General features: G+C 40.2%; 1 protein-coding gene across 1 annotated transcript; it reads left to right on the top strand.

Annotated features, from left to right (window-relative positions):
- Positions 1-1,246: 1,246 nt before the first annotated feature.
- On the top strand, positions 1,247-19,360 carry METAP2 (methionyl aminopeptidase 2). Its single transcript, XM_084532410.1, has 11 exons — positions 1,247-1,534; positions 2,034-2,135; positions 5,310-5,375; positions 5,708-5,810; positions 12,021-12,182; positions 13,863-14,044; positions 14,126-14,220; positions 14,308-14,404; positions 14,893-14,996; positions 17,197-17,312; positions 18,561-19,360. Exons 1-11 carry the CDS (start codon positions 1,366-1,368, stop codon positions 18,811-18,813), a joined length of 1,449 nt encoding a protein of 482 aa, XP_084388536.1. The 5' UTR covers positions 1,247-1,365; the 3' UTR covers positions 18,814-19,360.
- The last annotated feature ends 624 nt before the right edge of the window (positions 19,361-19,984 follow it).

Genomic DNA, 19,984 nt, shown 5'->3' on the forward strand with positions numbered 1-19,984 from the left:
GCTGACAGAAGCACCAAAGGGGATATAGCAAGGGGTAAGAGGAACAGCCCGGTATTTATGAGACTGGTTCAGTGCTGTGACCACTTCCCTGGGGAGCCTGTTCCAGTTTCAACCACCCTCTCGGTGAAGAGCCTTTTCCTAACACCCAATCCAAACCTCGATGGCTCTCTTCATCAGCCTCAGACCACATTAAATCTGACTGAAGTGGGGACAACAGAACAGCAAAGCAGCAGCAAAATGTTAAATAACTTTTCAATAACTCCTTGTGCCCAGCTGCAGGCGTCCACGTTTGAGTGCTCTCACAAGCAAAAGCAGCAGAGAACATGCTGCTGTGACCCCTGCACAGCCCAGGATGGTGTTCATCTGGTCAGCACTAGAGCTTTAGCTTCATCTTTGGAAGCAGTGAGGGAAAAGTGGAGGCAAACAGACGGTCACAGCAAGGCCGAGGGGGGAGAATTTGTGCCTCAGCAAGGGGCTTCTGCTATTCCCAAGCACAGATCTGGATGCAAAAGCCTTTTAAACCACATCTGTGCAGGATATGGCCCATTTATGACCTTTATGTGTTATAAATTATCGTGACACTATGTTATACTACCCACTATAAATACAGCTAAAGCAATAGAAGAAAGAAAAAATAAATAAATGTATTTTTGGCGAGCTTGGTTCTATCAGTTGAAAACCTGTCAGGAGAATTATGCTGATTTAATGAGCCATTAGTGAATGCTGGTAATATGGGTATTTTTCCTTGTTTTTTTTTTTTTTTTTTTTTTTTTTTTTTTTAGCATCTTAGGTCCTGCTGGCTATGGGTCAGGGCAGTGCCCTTTACTGCGTATTAGAATTTTCCTTGTTTTGATGTGTGGGATTTGGAACAAGTTTATTTATTTATACATTTTCTGTACGAGTTCCCTCTCACGTGGCATACTTAGTACGTTTGGCCTTTTACTCTACGAACGCTGTGAAACCCCTCCGTGGAGTTGTTCCTATTGAAGCTATGCTTTCAGCGCTTTGCTTTTCCTTTTTTATTGCATTTCCCGAGGAGGTACGTGCTGAGGAGGGCGGGCGGGAGGCCAAGGGGGGCCCGGCGGGGCCGCGCTCCCCCGGACCCACGGGGCCGCCGGCGGCTGCCTCACGCCGAAGGAGCCGAGGGCGGTGCGCGGGGAGGAGGAAGAGGAGGAGGAAGAGGAGGAGGAGGAGGAAGAGGAAGGGGAAGGGGCCTCCCCGCACTCTTCCTCCTCCTCTTCCTCCTCGCCTCCCGGCGGCGGCCTGCAGCCTTCCCGGCGTGCGCCGCGGCCGCCATAGAGCGGAGGCCCGGCCCCGCCGCTGGGCGCTCGCGGCGTGTGCGGGAGGCGGTGCGGCCGCGGCGAGATGGCGGCCGCGGGGCGGGCGGCCGAGGCGGAGCAGCACCTGAACGGCGAGCTGCCGCCGGAGCACGGCGACAAGGAGGGCGCCGAGGGCGGCGCGGCGGGGCTCGGCGCGGACGATGGCGCCAGGAAGAAGCGCAAGAAGAAGAAGAAGGGCAGGGCCGGGCCCGCGGGTACGGGCGGCGCGACGAGCCGAGCCCCGGCCGGCGGCCTCGCACCGGGCAGGGGCCGGGGGGACCGGGGAGAACCGGCCCGGGGGGAGCCGCGGGGCTTGGGGGGGCCCCGGGGCTGTGCCCGCAGGCCGGCGGCTCGCCATGCTCGGGCGTTTGGGAGCCTCCCGCCCGCTTTATCTCGCCAAGGCAGGCCGGGGCTCGGGCTGGGGCTGCGCCAGCAGGCGTGGAGTGCTGGCAGGGGACGGTAAGGAGCGTGGGGGTTGTGGGGGTGAGGTGCCCTTCGTGCACGGGTCTCAGGAACAGCCCCTGTCGGGCCCTACGGTCTTCTTACACGCTGGGTCTGCTCTAAAAAAATGAATCCCTGTGTTCTGGTATCCGTAGGGTGAGTACAGCACGCTATTTTAGAAAATATTTGGGATATTTCTAAAAATATTTAGAAAATACCTTCTGACTTAGAGCTGTGATTGTACCGTAAGCTGTATTTTAATTTCACAAACAGGACAAGAAACGGATAAAGAAGTGGAAGGTGCCCTCGATGATGTAGCAAAACAATTGGATAAGCAAACACTGGAGGACAAAGACAAGGATGATGATGATGAAGGCAAGTGTAACTTCTTTTTCACGTGACGCTTCCAGGTTCAGCCTTTACCTGGACTTCCATTTTAACACATCTACAGAGCTCTGTGTTGTGTTTGGGAAAAATGAGGTGCAGCTATATATACACTTCTTAATTTCTTGCAGCAATTTAGCTGTCTTGCATGCATATACAAGTTTAAGTGATCACAAGTGTTGTTAAAGCATCTTGTTTTTAAGGATCTTATTACCACAGAGAAACGTTAAGATAAGGCAAACTATAAATTGCTCTTATTTGCATTACCATGGGCAACGTAAAGTTATGTTCCAAAATTATCTTTCTTGGTTTAGAACAAAAAATAGAAAATTGCAAGAGAGCACTTTAATGTCTCAGAATCTTTACTGGTGACTTGACACATTGTCCGAAATCCTGATTTTTTTCATTAGAACTGAACTGGGGAGAGATTAATGCACAGGCAAGGCGTGCACTTTGTGTGTAGCCAATGCTACACCGGTGATGTTAAAGACAAATAACTTTGAAGTGTATGGTATTGAAATCCAGGCTGTATGCACCTTTCTGCGGGAATATCGGATAATAAAAAACGCTGTGTTTTCTTCATTTCGATGGGCAGTGTTAAATAGAAATGGACTTTTAAGAAAATACATTTCTCTAGTTATTTTTTTAGTTTCCTTCTTTTGAATCGGCATTAAAAGTTGTCTCAGCACCCTAAAATGTTCTGTATCATGCTCAGAAATCTAATTAGTAGATTGTTGGTGGGATTCCGCATTCCAGAATTTAATTGAATAAAGCAGGTGCAGAAACTTCTTCTGAGAGAAAAGTGTTGGCATTTATAAAATTGTGACTATACCAAACATATTAAACTATATATAGCCTTCAGTTTTATATAACTAATTTTGCTGAGAAGTATATTCTGATGGATTATTTCTTCCATGCTGTATTTCAGGTTACAACATTGAAAGATAATACGATTTGTGCTTTAATACTCAAGTAGGCAGTATTGAGGAAGATAGTGAAAATTTCATACAGTGGAAAGAATTCTTAGATTAATATTGTTATGGCTACATCTTGGGGAAATATTGTTATTAGTAGATTAAATACAATGTTCTTTCAACAAATATTATTTTCTTTATGCTTTCTACAGTATTATCAATTCGTATTACAGTATTAGAAAGCATTTTAAAACTGCAAACGTGAAGTGATGCTGTCACTGAAATAATAGTTTCCTATTTTCCACATTAGACTTGGATATATTTTTAGAAAAAGAATAATATTTCTTAAGATGGGGGGAAATTCTCCCTCCGCTCCCCCCTTCCCCCCTTTTTTTTTTTTTTTTGAAGACGACTGCATGTTCTTGCCTGTACTGGTAATCACAACTTGACATCTTAATAGTGTAGTTGTAGTAATAGCGTAGTTGTAGAGGTGTTCCTTAAGACATTAGACCAAAACCAATAAAATAACCACCCTCTTTAAAAAAAAAAAAAAAAAAATCCATGACAGAGTGGCCTCAGAAATTAGCCTACGTGCTTTTTGAAATCTGTGAGCAATTAGGAAGTGCTTTTCAGATTTCCGTTGTAGTGAATAGATAACATTTATGCATAGTGGTGGGGTAAGTTATTAAATATCTATACCACAATAGCATAAGGATGGGCTTCAGTTTCACAACGATCTTAAATTGCTTTTCTGGTGAAGGTTTTTTTTCGATACCAGCTAAACAACCTGACGACAAACAGGGTATTAGTCAGATGCGGTAGTTATGTTTCTGGCAGCACAGTTATTCTGCAGCAATCTTCAAGGACGTGAAAGCATAGGCCCAGTAGATTTTGCTTGCAAATGACAGATTCGTGTGCAGTGGTGTATGAAAAAGCCATGATAAGCAAATAGCAACAGTGATAACATTTAAGAAAGAAATGTTTTATTTTGTTTGTGCAGTTTAGGCCTAAGGATCAAAAAAAAAAAAATCACTGATTAAACTAGAGTTACGTCTAATTCATTTCTTGGTTTGAGCAGAGCTCAAGGTCGAAAGAAATGTGGCAAATGTACCACATTATAAACAAAGAACATATGCACTGTTAAGTATTGTCAGCTGCATATGAAATACTGCCTAATGGAGAATCTGTTAGGCTGGACTGCATTGTAGTCATAAAGTATTTATGCCTTCATTTTTTTTTTTTAACTTTAAAAAAAAAAAAAAAAAAGGCTGAGCGTAGACACGTTTTTTGAGATTTTCCCCATCTGCAGGATTACAGCAGTCACTACCACGTAAATATTTCGGTGACGCTGACTATCACGAGAGGCTTGACATCTAGTGACGGGGAAAGCTGGTCAGTTTTGTTTTTTAATAAATGAGAAAATGTGAGTTTCTGTATAAATGCATTAAAAATAGTAACGTTTTGAGTTGATTGACTCCAGAAGGACTTTCAATTTTACTTTTCCCCTTAAATAAATGTTCTCAGTGTAGGTGACTACCACTTAACCATTTTGAAATAAACTTGTGGGTAGGTCCAGAATGTTTAGTCAGATACCGTCACGTTCGATAAGTACTTCTTTGTGTATGAAGTAACTAAGCATCAGATGTAGCAAACGTGAGGTCCACGGGGTTGTTGTTAACTCCCAAATGTGAATGTAATATGGTTTGACTGATTCTTGGTGCTTGCATGCACAATCGGTGCTTTCAACTCGGTGCTGGTTGTGACTTTTCCTGTTATCTCCAGACTGAATTCTTTCTGACTCAAGAGTTGTCATCTGTACTTGCTACTGCTTTTTGTTGTGCTGTACAGTAAGTTCCTGTAGCTAAAGCACTGGAAGATGTGTTTGAAGTATTGGTCCCTAACTCTTTGTTAGCTGTGGTGTCTAAAATAGTTCTCTCTGATGCCATCCCCCACCCCAGGCATCATTTTGGGTGAATTGAGAATAGTGGTGTTTGAAGTAGGACTCTCTGAGAACTCTTCCCATGATTGGCGGTGTGCTCAAGTTGTCAACTCCTGGAAGTATTTTCTTACATTTGTGCTTAGTGCAGGGACTGAAAATGCTAATGGTTTGGCGGCAGCTTCTGGATATTTTAAATCCATTAAGTTTTGCTGTGAAAGAGATGTTTCCAGATTGTTGAGATGCTTTTGCATGCCATTCAAAATTGTTTGTTTCTTTAAAGTTGTTTGATGTTCATCACGTTGTTTTCTGTAGATGGAGAGGGTGAAGGAGATGGAGCAACAGGGAAAAAGAAGAAGAAGAAGAAAAAGAAGAAAGGACGTAGGTATCAAGCACAAAAATAAATATAGACTTTGCATAAATTTTTGGTTAAGTCTGTGTAAGTGCTGTGCTAGAGAATTGGAACAAATTTTGGGATGTGGTTTGGGTCTGTAGACTGTTTGGCTGAGTTTTCTTTCTGATATTCCTGAATGCCACCTTGAGCACTGGCTAAATGAAGTCATATGAGGGCATCGTGATGGGATGTCTTCTGGGTAGAAGCTCAAATTCTAGAAGGGAGATCTTAAATAACTTGTGTTGTCTAACTTTCAAGGTTGAAATAAGAGACTTTCCACTGTACTGTGTGTAAAACTTCTAAAAATTGTACTCAACAGCTAAGGTCCAGACGGATCCACCTTCTATTCCAATATGTGAGCTATTTCCCAGCAACATCTACCCAAAGGGAGAAGAATGTGAATATCCACCAACGCAAGATGGGTGAGTGCTTTAAGTGTAAAAAGTAAATACCGTCATCTAGATGTGTTGAATTGCAAAGGTTTAATGTGGAACTAAATGAACAAATTTAAAATTGAGTTGGAATGTGCCTTTTTTTTTTTTTTTTTTAATTGGATCATCCAACAACTTATTGAATGGAGGTCTGCTGGCCAGAACTGTTCTTCCATCCCTGCTCTTTTAATTGAAGTATGGCCTTTATGAGCAGAATCACCATGAAGCAGGGAACCCTAAGACCAAGGGACCAACAGGATATCAGTAGACCGCTTGAAAGAAAAATGTAGTATAAATTAGAGTTGTGAGAAGGTTTGAAATTTAGTGAGATGTGAGATAGTTATGCAGCAGTTTTAGGGGAGAATTTCTTACATTGTGTGCCAGAAGGAAGTTCATATTTTAGTAACTTCTGTAGTTTGCTTTCTTGTAGAGTCGAAAGAACTAACTGAAGTGTAGAGCATGATTTTAACTGCTTTTCTTCGTAGTGACTCTTCACCAGTAGCAAAGACTTGAGGTGAAAGTTTCTGAACACAAATAGTTTTGCAAGAGACTTTTCTAAGGGTAGAGGTTGGAGAGAGATTTTGATCATAAAATAACTGCATCTTTCTAGCGTATCCCTAGTATGACAGATGAGCTTGGTTTTTTTTCTTCATTTCTTTTTTCCCTCTCTCCCCTGTTACTGAAGAAATAAAAAGGAGAACTCCAGAGGAAGAAGAAACTGTATAGAGACTCTTAGGTGGCAGTTGTGGAGTGTGAATAAATCTGTTGTTAACTGACTAGGAGAATGGCTAAACTTCTGGTGCTTTTTTTTATTTTATTTCTTTTTTAGCTAAATAATGCTCCCAATCCTGGGGGATTCAGGAGAAGTGAATAATAAAGATGGACTCTTGGCAGGTACTAAGTGATGTGCCAGGTGAAAAACTGCCAGGAAAATATTCTTTTATTGTTAGAATTAATGAAATTAATTTATATTAATAGCCATAAACAAAACAAAAAAAAACTTCATGGGTCTTTTTTGCTTTATAAGTCAGTGCTTAAAAGGGAAATCTTGTTTCAGTGATTTGATCCAACTCAAAGTCAAGTCCCTCATTTACAGGATTCTTCCTACCAGTTTTCCTTTTTGTTTCCCTGATTAAATGAATTTATGGGACATGTTTTGTGGCTATTTGAAATAGATAAAAATGAAATGTCCCAGATCATGTTAAAGGAATAAAAGAAACATAACAAAATACTCCTTTTTATAAAACCACCAGATCATCTGTATAGATGTCTAAGTACTCCAACACTTAATAGTTTTCTTCCTACTTGTGAACTTTTACTGATTTTTTTTAATTATTTTTTTTTATTATTATTAGTCTTGCTTTCCACGCATCAAATTGCTAACTGTAGGTTTGGTGTAGAAGGGAGTTTCAGTGGTTGTCGGATGATTAGTGAAAACACTTTTTAAACAGGGCTGTTTTTCATATGCATTTCCAGCTCTGGTTTGCACAAACAGGCACCTGAAACTAGTTCCTACATTCATCCCACTTGTGTGGAACTCTCTTGTCTTTGCTGTGCACTACAAAGAGGGAAGATCTGCATGTGTTGCCCTGTAGTCATTTCATTGGCCTCTGTACCTTCCATTTTTAAGCTCTTAAAGAAAGGTGGTGACAGATAAGCAGCAGTGAATTTGCATGATACCAGCTCACTGTTCCCCGGACTTCTATTCTTATGTCACTGATTAGCATTTTGTCGTTAATATAATTTATTCCTTATAATTGTTTCCTCTATGCATAGACCTCTATACTTTATTTTCAAAAATGGGAGGGGGGAAAAATATTCTTAAAATGTAACAATATTTTTCCTTGAAATTATTGGAATGAGTAAAGGAGAAGACTCATTTATAACAAATAGTTTCTTGTAAGTTTTCATGTGGCTGTTTGAGATAATGGAAACTAATAATTGTAGTCCCCAACTGCATCTGTGGTTAAACTAAAGAGGAAAAGGCAGCCTAATAAGTTCGTCCACTGTTTGTTTTTTTTTCTTTGTAGGGACACGTCAGTCACAGAGTAGGAGAGAGTTTAGTGAGAGCTGAATTTAAAAGCCTAAGTGGCATATTCTGCACTTTGCTTGTCTTTGTATGAATATGTAGGTGTTATAACCTGCCCTGTCTTTTACATTTCATAGTGGCATGGGAACAATGTGCAATTTCACTAAATGAGCCAAACCTTGTAGTGGTGTACGAGAACAGGTATCTGCATCCTTACAATTTAAGAGGGTGCTACCGTTGCCTTATGCTTTGTTAGGAAATAGAATATACCAACCAGCCTTAGCGAGCTTCCTGACTTTTCCTATGGAAAGTGTTGAGGAAGGTCACTTTTTATCTGTATGGAGGGTGGGGGAAGGAGATCAGCTTGAAATGCATGAAAGTCTGAATGAAAAGAACAAATAAGATTTTACAAACTTCCCAGGAAACTTTGGATCAAAACTCTGGAAACACAAGTACAAATGGGAGGGCAGTAGTTAAACAATGCTTTCCAAAATGTAAATGTTATTTTTCAGTGAGTGTTTTTTCAAAAAGTAATTTGAAACACTTACTAGTTGTTTAAAGCCATTGCCCATTTTTTATAGAGTATGCAGTGTAGTTCAGAGTCCAGTACATCCTATAAATTGTGTTCAGGTACTGACAGATAATACGGTTTCACTTCCAAGAAATTAAAACATCTTTTTGAGGAAGCCTTTCTTCTCTCTAATGACTGCAGTTTGATCACAAGGTATATTCGTATTTATTTATAAATGACTGCCTTCTTTGTATGCACTTGTGCTCACGTGCTAATGGTAGGGCTTTCACAGGGTAGTTCTGAAGGGCTGATCCAGGAATGACTCTTTTCATGCCTAAGAGTTTAGTGTTTGTCTGTGTATGCATATGTCACATTCAGAAGGGCATCGTTTAAGTACTTCAGGAAATTAGATTATAAACACTGCAAGCATGTTCATAGCTTTGTAACAAATGACATACGATTTTTACACCTCAGTTCCTTAGCCAGCTGTTGAAGATTAAACGTTTAGCTTTGGGTTTGCTACTATTCATTTGAAAGAAGCTTTTCTAGCAGGATGTAAGTGGAGCATCTTTTCTGTACTCAAAATGTTCTTCTGAGAGTGAAAGAATATATTCTTCTAAGGAACCTGAATTGTTTTTTTTTTTTATATAATTCGCTTAAATTTGCTTAGTTTCATTCCTAATGTAAATATTAAAATCTTAATGGTGCTACTTCAGCATTTCCTAGCATAAGCAGTTACTTAAATTAGCGGCTGACATAAACACTAATTTATTTCCTACTCTGAATAATATTTATTTTATATTGGTGTGGCATCTTAGTGCCGCTTCTACTGTTCATGCTGAGGTCAGTCAGGTTTTGTCTTTGATTTCAGAAAAGGTCTGTGCTTCTACTCTTAACTCTTCATATCACATACGTTCTCATCAACCTAGAATTCTGGATTTTGTGCAGGAAGCTGAACTAAAAATGGGTATTGTTCAATTTTCAGGGGAAACAATAGCAGAGAATCAATTTTTTTTTATAGGCAACAGTCTAAGAGCTTTGATGTTTTTATATCTCGGATATCGAGTTCTATTTGAAGGCTTGCATTTTTGTTAAAGATGCCTGAATTGAAATGGCTACATGAAGGGCAGGAAAGCTATGAGCAGTTTTTCATGATTTGGTAAAGCTGGTGTAAGAAATTCTTGTCCCTACTTGTTTGTTTCTATCTCTATGCTATTATCTGGGTTAAAATAATTTGGGGGAATCCTTTTGTAGGATTCGGATCTTTGATCACTAAAATCTGCTTTACAGCACAATCCTAGAAAAAGTTGTACTAGTGAAAACTGGGGGCTGTGAACTGGAGTGAAAGGCAGGAACAGCTTGGAGCAGGAGGTGAACTTCTTAAGCTGGTTTATGTGGTAGCCAGCACATTAAGAAGGAAACTCCTCAGAAAAGCTTGTTACCTACTCCTGTGCCTGTTAACTGTTGGGATATTTGAGGTGAGACCTTTGTCTGTTCAATTGATCTTTTCTTGTTTTGTTTTTGCCTCTCACCTTCATGTGTCCTGAAGTGCTTCGGCCCGAGCAGTATTTCTAGTAGCCTCCTTTCCTAAGCTCCCAGATGGCCATTTGGCAGCAAAATACTTTGGGTCTGATAAAATGCCTTTAACTGCAAAGGTTGCTTTGTCCCCGAGTTGTCATGCACAAAGTGACTGTCTGCTGAAATAGAGTCTGATAGAGTGAGAACAGTTTCCTGCCAGTGTGCTGGAGTTTGCACTGAAGGCCACGGCTGTTGGCAGGGCAGCTGCCCGGGCTGGCAGCAGCTCTTGCTACCGGAGGGTGTTCCCTGCTGGAATCCGGGGCAGCTGGGAAGGGCCCTTGGGTCCGCTTCCCTATCGTTTTTCTGCAGTGTGCCTTTTCTATCTCGTGTGACATGACTGCGGTGCTGGCTGTAGCCCAGTTTCGAAGTGCAGCTTGCAGACTCAGGTGTTGCAGCCTGTTGCCTTGTTTCGGTGGAATTTATGAGTTTTAAGGCAAGTCCTGTGAGTTAAGGGCATTGTGTACAGTGCTCATTTGAGCAAGAAGACTGCTCAGAACAGTGAGCGTGGAATTTCTCCCCTTGCACTGCTCTTGCTTTACAGTCAACTTCTTGTCAACCAAAGCCCCCAGACCCATTTCCATGGGGCTGCTCCCCAGCTTCCAATCCCCCCTCATGTATGTATATCCAGGGTTGCCCCTTCCCAGGTACACAATCCAGCACTTGCTCTGGTTAAACTTCATGTAGCTGGTGATCACCCAGCCCTTGAATTTGTTGAGATCTCTCTGTGGCCTCTGCCCTGAAAGGAGTCAGCAGCTCCTCCCAATTTAGCGTTATTCACAAACTTGCTTAGTCTTGTCTGTAAGTCATTGATGGGAACACAGAAGAGAGCTGGCCCTGAAATGGAGCTCTGTGGAGGAACCCCACTAGTGACTGGCTGCCAGGCTGATATAACCCCATTTACTGTAACTCCTACAAAGGTAAAAGTTGATTTCACATTTCAGAAGCTTTGGCATAGTTCAGCATCTTTGGCCTGTCTTATCCTCCATTGTTTTTCCTTTATGACTTGGCCACGAGGATGTGCAGATGCTTACTGGTTTTAGTAGTACTCCTCCTGCACAAGGTGTACAAAGGTCTTTGGGTCGTTGTTGGGATTTTCTTTGTCATTACAGGGCTTCAGCTTCGCTATTTGAAGGTTATCTCTTTCATAGGCAGTGAAGTAGTCCTTTAATTAGGTTCTGACAGTTGATAGAGTGCTTAAATTACTTTATTTTTTCCTCTTGGAACTGTGGTTGTAAGGTCTCTTGCAGAACAAAAAAATACTCAAAACGTATTTTATATTTAGTGTAGTATTCAAAATTATTCTTGTATTTGTTCTGTGAACCTATCAAAGAGACCAAGTTCCAGGATAACGGTATTTTCCTGTAACAAACATTAATTCACAGTCCAGCAAATCCTGAAAGTAGCTTCCTGGCAGGTATCACAGTTACCATGCACTGCATGAAGTATAGTTACATAAGTATTCTGAGGCTGGGCAAAAACACTGCTGAAAATGCAGGCTTTTAAATTTTGAAGGAGCTTGTTGTCTGCATTCGTGACGGTTTCTGGGCAAGCAGCTTCTGTGCCAGGATTCTTCTCTGAGCACTGCTAGAATGGAAGTAAAATCACACAAGTAAGAAACCTCTTGCCTGAGCAGAGCGTGTTGCAGTGAGTTGTTCTGCTAAGCTCAAGGTACAATTGAGCACGTTGGTACGAACTTTATAGGCCTGTCCTGTCTCTTTAGAGAGCAGCATGCATCGTTCAAGAATATTACTTTGGGCTTTGGGGAAGGTTGGAAGGTTGGATGGTAAGGCTTTCAAAAATGTAAAGAGAATAATTTGGTTTGCAGTATAACTGAGTTAACCTTACATGTATGCATAATGAATTTTTTTGGCTGCAGGGTTAACACCTTTCACCGGTGCCAGGATGCGGTGCTGATTAATTTTTATAGGCTTCCTTTATTCTGAAAAATGTATAAATGATGTCTTCTGTTGACTTAGAATGTAGGCCTGACTGGTTAATAAATGCTTTGCAGTTTAGACAGAAATTATAACTTCTACTGTGGTTATAGTTGCAATAACTTTTGATGACATGCTTTATTTTGAAGGCGAACTGCAGCTTGGAGAATAACCAGTGAAGAAAAGAAAGCACTAGACCAAGCCAGTGAGGAAATCTGGAATGATTTTCGGGAGGCTGCAGAGGCACACAGACAAGTGAGGAAATATGTTATGAGCTGGATAAAACCTGGAATGACGATGATAGAAATCTGGTGAGGACATAGATCTTCTCAAAGACTTCTGCTACTGATTTTTCTTCTTTCTCCAGCATGGGGGGGGGGGATTTAGTTTCAATTTTGTGTGCCTGATTGACTGTGTCATGAGTGTTTTGGAGGTTTCGGTTTGAAGCATGCAAACAGTATCCCTAGTTAACTTCAAGTTTCCTCTTACAGCAGATTCATAGCTTTACAGGGCCTGAGATCATACTGAATGCCAAACAGCTCAGTTACTTTGAGCTTGATTTTACTATTCTCTGCCCTTGCTACTCGTGCATGCAAGTTCTGCAGCAGTGCAGAGAAGCAGCAATAGCGGTAGCTTTTCTCGCTTTGTCAAAATTGTAAGAGAAATGTTACGTGGACAAGCACAGCAGGTGCAGTCTGTGGCTGGGAGGTACAGAAACTGCACAGGCATAGATGCAGTCCAGGGCAGTAGGATTTCGTCTGTATTTCATCTTCCCTGACTAATGTTTCTGAAGGAACGCAACAACACTGCTTGTGTTATTCTCAGTTTCTAAGAAATAACTGAACAAATTGGTTAAAATAAACATGAGTTTGGTTAAGGTAAAGCTTAAAGAACTAATATGCCTGGACAGATTCTCCTGACTCTTACAACTATTGCTTTCTCTATCTTTTGGTTTATCTGGAGTGAATGTCTGCTGAGTATTGCACAAATCCAGGAGGGTTTAGCTTCCAAATACAGGTGCTTCCAGCCTGATACAGCAGAGGACTGTGTTGACAAGAAAGATAGTAAGAAAGCTTATCAGAGCTGAGCCCCAAGATAACTCTGTGAGGGGAAGTGGAAGGAAATAATATGCCGTCAGGGAAAGCAAAAGACAGACAGCTGCCTTAGTAATCAGTTCTCTGGCTGAAACAAATCTGTCATGTTGAGTACGTAGCTTGACTATTTTAGTTATAAGCAATAATTTTCTCAAAACATGACTTTTCTTCCTAGAATACTTAAGGCTGTGGGGACTTGCCTATTAAAATAAGCTCTTTTCTTTTTCCAGACTGCACTGAGTGAATAGCTCTCTTAAATGAAATCAGAACATGCTGCACTGATGCGAGTTGCAGTTTGCATCATTCACAGTGACTGTAGGGGCATGCACTGATGGACAGCCATCTGTAGCCTTCCAGTGGCCAAAAACTTGAGAGTAGCCAAAAACCAAGGACAAGTGCTAGTCTTGTAAGGTTGTATTTTTATTGCAGTTATTCCTTAAGTTAAACTAACATACAGCCCTTCTTTAATCAGATTTTTTTAATGAATGAGAAGACTATATTACTGCTCCTGTAACAGTTACCAGGATATAACTTTAAGGAAAAAAAGTAGGGCATTCAGTTTGGGCAAACTTTAATTTAATAACTTACTCTGGAAGAACAGGGTAAATGTAGCTTATAAAAGATGCATCTTTTCAATTTAGATTAAAAACAGTAGTGAAGTGCTTGATGTTGCCCACGAAAAAGTAGAAAAAACAACACAGAATTGAAGATAATGACTGTGCTTGTTTTCCAGTCTAGGGTCTCTTTCTAATTAGCATAGAAGTACTTAAAGATTTCAAATGAAGACTATTTTTCTGAGGTGGTGTTCTTGCTGTATTTTATTTAAAGTCATCAAAAGAAATAATGACACCGTTATCTCTTTTTTTTTTTTTCTTCTCCTTCCCCTGTGCTCTTTAGTGAAAAACTTGAAGACTGCTCACGTAAGCTGATAAAGGAAAATGGCTTAAACGCAGGCCTTGCATTTCCTACTGGGTGCTCTCTGAACAATTGTGCTGCCCACTACACTCCCAACGCAGGAGATCCAACAGTGCTGCAGTATGATGATATTTGCAAAATAGATTTTGGGACACATATTAGTGGTTAGTTCTTCATTTGAATTATATTTTTTGAAAATATTTTTCAGTGCAGAAACCGTGAAACTAATTAACTTCTGATTTCAGGTCGTATTATTGACTGTGCTTTTACAGTCACATTCAATCCAAAATATGACAGACTATTACAAGCTGTAAAGGATGCCACTAATACTGGAATAAAGGTATGATCGTTATGCAAATTGTCTACAGAGTCTTTTACAGTGAGCTTTGCAGGTATTTTTCCACTTACATTTGCACTTCATTTTCAGTGTGCAGGAATAGATGTACGTCTCTGTGATGTGGGGGAGGCCATACAAGAAGTTATGGAGTCCTATGAAGTTGAAATTGATGGCAAAACATACCAAGGCAGGTTCTTTTCTTTACTATGTATATATGTTTGTATAAATACTGATTTGTTTGTATCATAGTGAAAAGACCTCTGTACTAGAAGCATGGTATGCGTAACTTGCATAAATACATGTTTCTCTCTGGTTTGTTGGACTTTAAAGGAATGTTCTTCGCTTGTCCTTCCAAGTAGTGTGTCTTTAATAGATAAGATGAGGGATAAGAAACTTTCAAAATATACAAATAATGTGATACCTGCTGTCTGGCTTATTAATAGCTTTCCTTATTGTTGTTGAAGTTGCTAGTCTTTAATAATAGCTTTGTGTGCTGTAATCAGTCTTACGTGGCTGGAATCTGTACAAGATGTATGGATAGTTTTGCATTTAGTTCCTATGCAATACGCTGGGGCACTGCTGTAGTTTTAATACGGGCTAATAAATCAAATTGCATTGAAGGGTTTAGCATTTAGTTAAGGAGCTGCCTGTAATACTAATGTTTTCCTTCAAAAGTGAAACCAATTCGTAATTTGAATGGACACTCAATTGGGCCGTACAGGATACATGCTGGAAAAACCGTGCCCATTGTGAAAGGAGGAGAAGCCACGAGAATGGAGGTAAGTAGTTTGTAAATTTTTTGGTGAAGTTTCCCAACTGTCATTTCAAGAACAAGTATTTCCTGCGTGGCCCTAATGGGTCATATTCGTGATCCTGGTGGCTGATAACTGTAGAGGAAAACTTGAAACTTACGGAAACTTTTGCGTGTTTATTTCTGTGTGTGTGTTAGTTGGAATGTTGCACTTAGGAGCAGGGATAAGGACAGGAACTCGGACTGGGGTGAACCTGAGAGACCAGAGGCTGCACGGAAACTATTTGGATGTGCTGGTCACTCACTTTTTCCTAGTCTGCTCTGTAAAAAAGACAAAATTAACAATTTTCACTTGCTAGGTAATTCTTGGGAAATATTTCTGCAGTGTTGTAGCTATGGATGACTTTTCAAATACAGCTAAATACAATATCTGTCTTGAAAAGCTTCCGGTGTATTTTCCTTTGCAGATGTGAAATAGTTGAGCATATTTTAGTTAATGTGAGAGGTTAGGTGAAAGGTGCTGTTTGAATAGGGTTTTGGATCGAGGAAGAGGGATTGTTGTACACGATGCAGCAAGCCATAGAAATTAAAAAGACAGTAGAAAGATGCATAATTTCAGATTTATCCACTGTTTTGATGTAAGCTTCTGTTCTAACAAGATGAGAAAGCTGATTTAAAAGATTGGTAATGCAATAAGAAGCTTTTAATTTAATTCTAAGCCTTACCACCGATAAGCAATGATCAGTAGTAAGCCTGTCAGAGTAAACAAGACTTGTATAAGCTTAATGGGAGCAAGTATGGGCTGGACAGCATTGGTTTTTTTTGAGATAGGCTTGCTCTCATTGCCCAAAAGTTACATAATTTTAGTTTAATGTTGTGAGCAGAAAAATGTATTTTCATCTGTTGTCTTGCTTCTAAGAGTGTGCAGAAAGGGCAAAGAATACTGGGAAGACAAGGAGGAAACAGCCCTTGTTTGTATCATGCCCTTCTTGTTTTAGCTTTATGAATGGCTAGGTCTTGCATATCATCCATCATCAGTGTATCAGTAGTATAAAACTTGTGTTCTTTAAGAAAATCTTACTTAAAGATTTCAGAGCTTTAAGGCTGCTTTAATTGCATATCCAGACACTGGGGAGAAGATATTTTTTAATTTCTTCAGCTTCTGGAGGTTACTTAGGACACAGTCTGACACCACTAAAGACGGTGAGTTTTGCCAGTGAAGGATGTGGAGCATAGCCAGGCTCTTACTGTACTGTGCTAAGTATAGTATCAGCTGCAACCCAGGGAGGTTTTTTGTGACAGAGAGGAATACAGCCTCTGACAGTCTTTATTCTGAAAAAGTGGGTGTGAATTTTTTTTGGTGACACTTGGAGTAGGTTGTCTTTGTTTTTATTAGATCAGTTGAGTGTTCAGTGATATCTTTAGGAGTTTGTATTTAATTTGAAGCCTCTTGTTATTCTTTCTCATATGGCTTCTTATTTTCAAAGTGGTCTAATAAATTGGGGAAAAAAAAAAAACAACAGTTGTTTGATGCACTATCCTGTTTGTGTGCCTTTCACAGTCCTGCAAATAAGGATATGTGAATGCATTTGGCAGAAGGGAGTTTATGTAATGGCATTTCAGCATGTTCTTGGCTAGAATTTTGGTAATGCCCTTGCAGATGTAAATCACCTTCATTTGTTGAAGAAATCCATCTTGTGGAATGGAATTGAGCAGGTTAAGGGTTTATACTAGCAGCTGCTACCAGAAAATTCTTGCAGAAATTGAGCAGAAAGTTCCTCAATGCAGCAATTCTTTGTAATCACCTTCTATTTGCTATGTCTAAACTACACATTTCTTAGGACTGCTATCTGAGTAGCAAAGGAGAATTGCTCCCACTCAACAAATATAGTGCAGCAGTATAGTTTCATAGCTATGGTACATGCTTCAACAACGTTCCAGCTGCAATGACTTGACAAATTGTGACTAGAAACATGCTGATATCTATGGCTTGAAACAAATAAGATGGTATTAATAAAAACAGATGATTATTTGGAGTTCTGTAAATTTATCATGTTAAGTGTCCTTACTGATTTTTTTTTTTCCTCTAAATTGGTTTGGTGATTGAATCTATTTGCATTTAATTACTTGTAATCATAGCTTGTAACACTGATATGGTTGTATCAGAATGGCCTGGTGTTGCTTATTTCATTTATATTAACATGTTCCTTTTTTTCCTTCTTTCTTAGGAAGGTGAAGTATATGCTATAGAAACCTTTGGTAGCACAGGGAAGGGTGTTGTTCACGATGACATGGAGTGTTCTCATTATATGAAGAACTTTGATGTTGGGCACGTGCCAATAAGGTTGGAATTTTTTTTGTTGTTGCTGTTCAGTATATTGTGCTATACCTGCCACCCTCTTTGGGTTCAGATTTGATAAGATAGAGTTCCTTCACTAGTTAATAATGCTTTCAAAGGATTCAAAGGGTATTGTTGGGAATGTTCTTGTTATGAAATGTGCTCTGAAACGAGCACCTGAGCTCAGATTGTAAATCTGGAAAAGCACTGAACTATTCTAACATACCTGAAAATGGAGAAGACATGATCTTCAGGAATTTTGGTCCTTATAATGATATATAGACCTCGGTGGTGTATCGGTCTATATAAGATGTATAGACAAAAAAAAAAATCTTTATTGTGGTTTTGTGCCATAATCTTTGTCTTAGTGTTGTCCCCAGAATATACTGAGCTATTCAGGTCACTTGTTTTGTTTGGGTAGGTATCTTGTGGTTTTTAAATTTCAGGCTTGGTGTATTGCTATAAAATTAAATGGCACATGGTTTTCCAGTTTTCACTAAAAACGTAAGTGTTTTAGCATTTCTAGGACTGTGACATTTTCTGAACTGAAGACTGTTACGGTTCGAAACATAGCAGGCTGAGATGCTATTCCAGATACTTCTGTCTCCATAGAACAATCTAATAATATGAAAAAAGAGGGGTGGGAATACACTTAACACAGTGGTTGGAAAAAAAAAACAGTGATGTTTGGACATGAGTTTATTTCTTAGTCTATCTATAAATGTCTAATGTTGACATTCATATATTGTAAGAAATAGGAGTGAAAAACTTACCAAGTATTTGACTTCAAAAAGAAAACTTGGGAATTTTAAACCACTGAGCTTACTACCAAATCAGTTCAGAATATTAACCAGCTTGGATGGGGAGGAGTTCTGCTTTTCTCTTTAAAAAACAAAACAACAAAGACATCCTTAAATATTTAAGAGATGAATTCCTGCCATTGCGTTTCATCTTGCCTGGGTAGTGAGATGGCGATATGTTCACAATGGAACTTCCTCTGTTTGGTATGGTTGGCCAGTGTGCTTGGCAGCTTTCAGGCTTGTTTTGAAGGATGTCTTTTCTCAGTAGGAAAACGCACTTTCGTTTGTGAACAGAATGTCTGGTTGGTGTGGAAAAACATCCCAGGACTGCGCAGTCCTAACACACTTTGGAACCTGAACTATTTTTTAATCAGTGTTTTATTTATTTCTGTGGTGAATGCTTGTTGGTGATGCCCCTTTTTTCTCAACCATGTTCTTCTTTGTTTTCCCCTAGGCTCCCAAGGGCGAAACACTTGCTAAATGTTATCAATGAAAACTTTGGTACTCTTGCCTTCTGCCGCAGATGGCTAGATCGCCTGGGAGAGAGCAAATACCTAATGGCACTGAAGAACCTGTGCGACTTGGGTATAGTGGATCCATATCCTCCCCTGTGCGACATCAAAGGCTCGTACACAGCGCAGTTTGAGCACACTATACTGCTGCGCCCAACGTGCAAAGAGGTTGTCAGCCGAGGAGATGACTACTAAACTCAAAGCCACCTCAGCACCTTTATACACTAGGCTTTGTTGGAACATATTATACCAGAATTAATTTGCAACATATTGTCTGTTTTAACAGTGGACTGATGTAATACTTTCCATATTTGGAAAGGAAGTAATTTAATTAAAGGCAAGTCTTCTAATGTAACTAACCAAGGAAAAAGCTTTCAGGCCTTTAGAAATATTTCAAAAGTTACTTATTTTTTCTGTTCAGGGAAATATGTGCTATAAAGCTCAATTTTTAGTTTGGAATGAGTTATACATTTTGTTTTGAACATTTATGATAAAAGATGCTTTTCAAATATTTATATTACCATATTCCTACTTGAATGCTTTGAATGACTACACCTGATTTCTGCGCCTAAGTCCTCTATGATATTGCCTTTTAAACTTCCTGGAATCCATTTTGTAAAAAAAATAAAAAATAAAGACAAATTTTCAGATCTAAAAATATATATACTTTTTAGAAGTCTGGTTATGATTCTGGTCAGGAGTCTGCTGGGAAACTGCTCTATTAAATATTTTACAAACTTGATTTGCCGTTTCTTCTCTCGAAACTGGAACTCTCTCGTCTTTAAACTGAAACTCTTAGCCTTAACTTAAGGTTTTGCATTTTAATGTTGTATTCAGTTTGTGGCAAGGTTTTGGTAGCGGGGGGCTGCTGGGGTGGTATCTTTGAGAAGAGTTCAGGAGCTGCCCCATCGTGATTAGAGCTGGTTCCAACCTGCATGGAAAGGGAACCCCCCAGTGGCCAAAGATGAGCTAATGGGTGATTCTGCTTGTGCCTCCGTGATGTTTAAAGGCTTTAAAAAATCAAACCAAAACACTGCTGTGCCACTCTGCAGCAGCTGGCAGAGAAGAGACAGCCCTGCAGACGCCAAGGTCAGTGAAGAAGGAGAGGAGATGCTCCAGGTGCTGGTGCAGGCTGTCCCCGAGCAGCGCGTGGAGGAGCACAGTGCATCAGATAACCACGCTGCAGCCCATGGAGGACCCCATGTTGGAGCAGGTGCATCTGGCCTGTGGAGAGCCCACACAGGAGCACTTCTGGCAGAAACTGTAGCCCACAGAAAGCCCACGTGGGACTGGGTTTCATGGCGGGAACTACAGCCTTGGGGGACTCATGCTGGAGCAGCTGTGAAGGGCTACAGCCTGTGAGAAG

This window comes from Aythya ferina (assembly GCF_964211825.1).
Source record: "Aythya ferina genome assembly, chromosome: 1".
NCBI classification, from domain to species: Eukaryota; Metazoa; Chordata; class Aves; order Anseriformes; family Anatidae; genus Aythya; species Aythya ferina.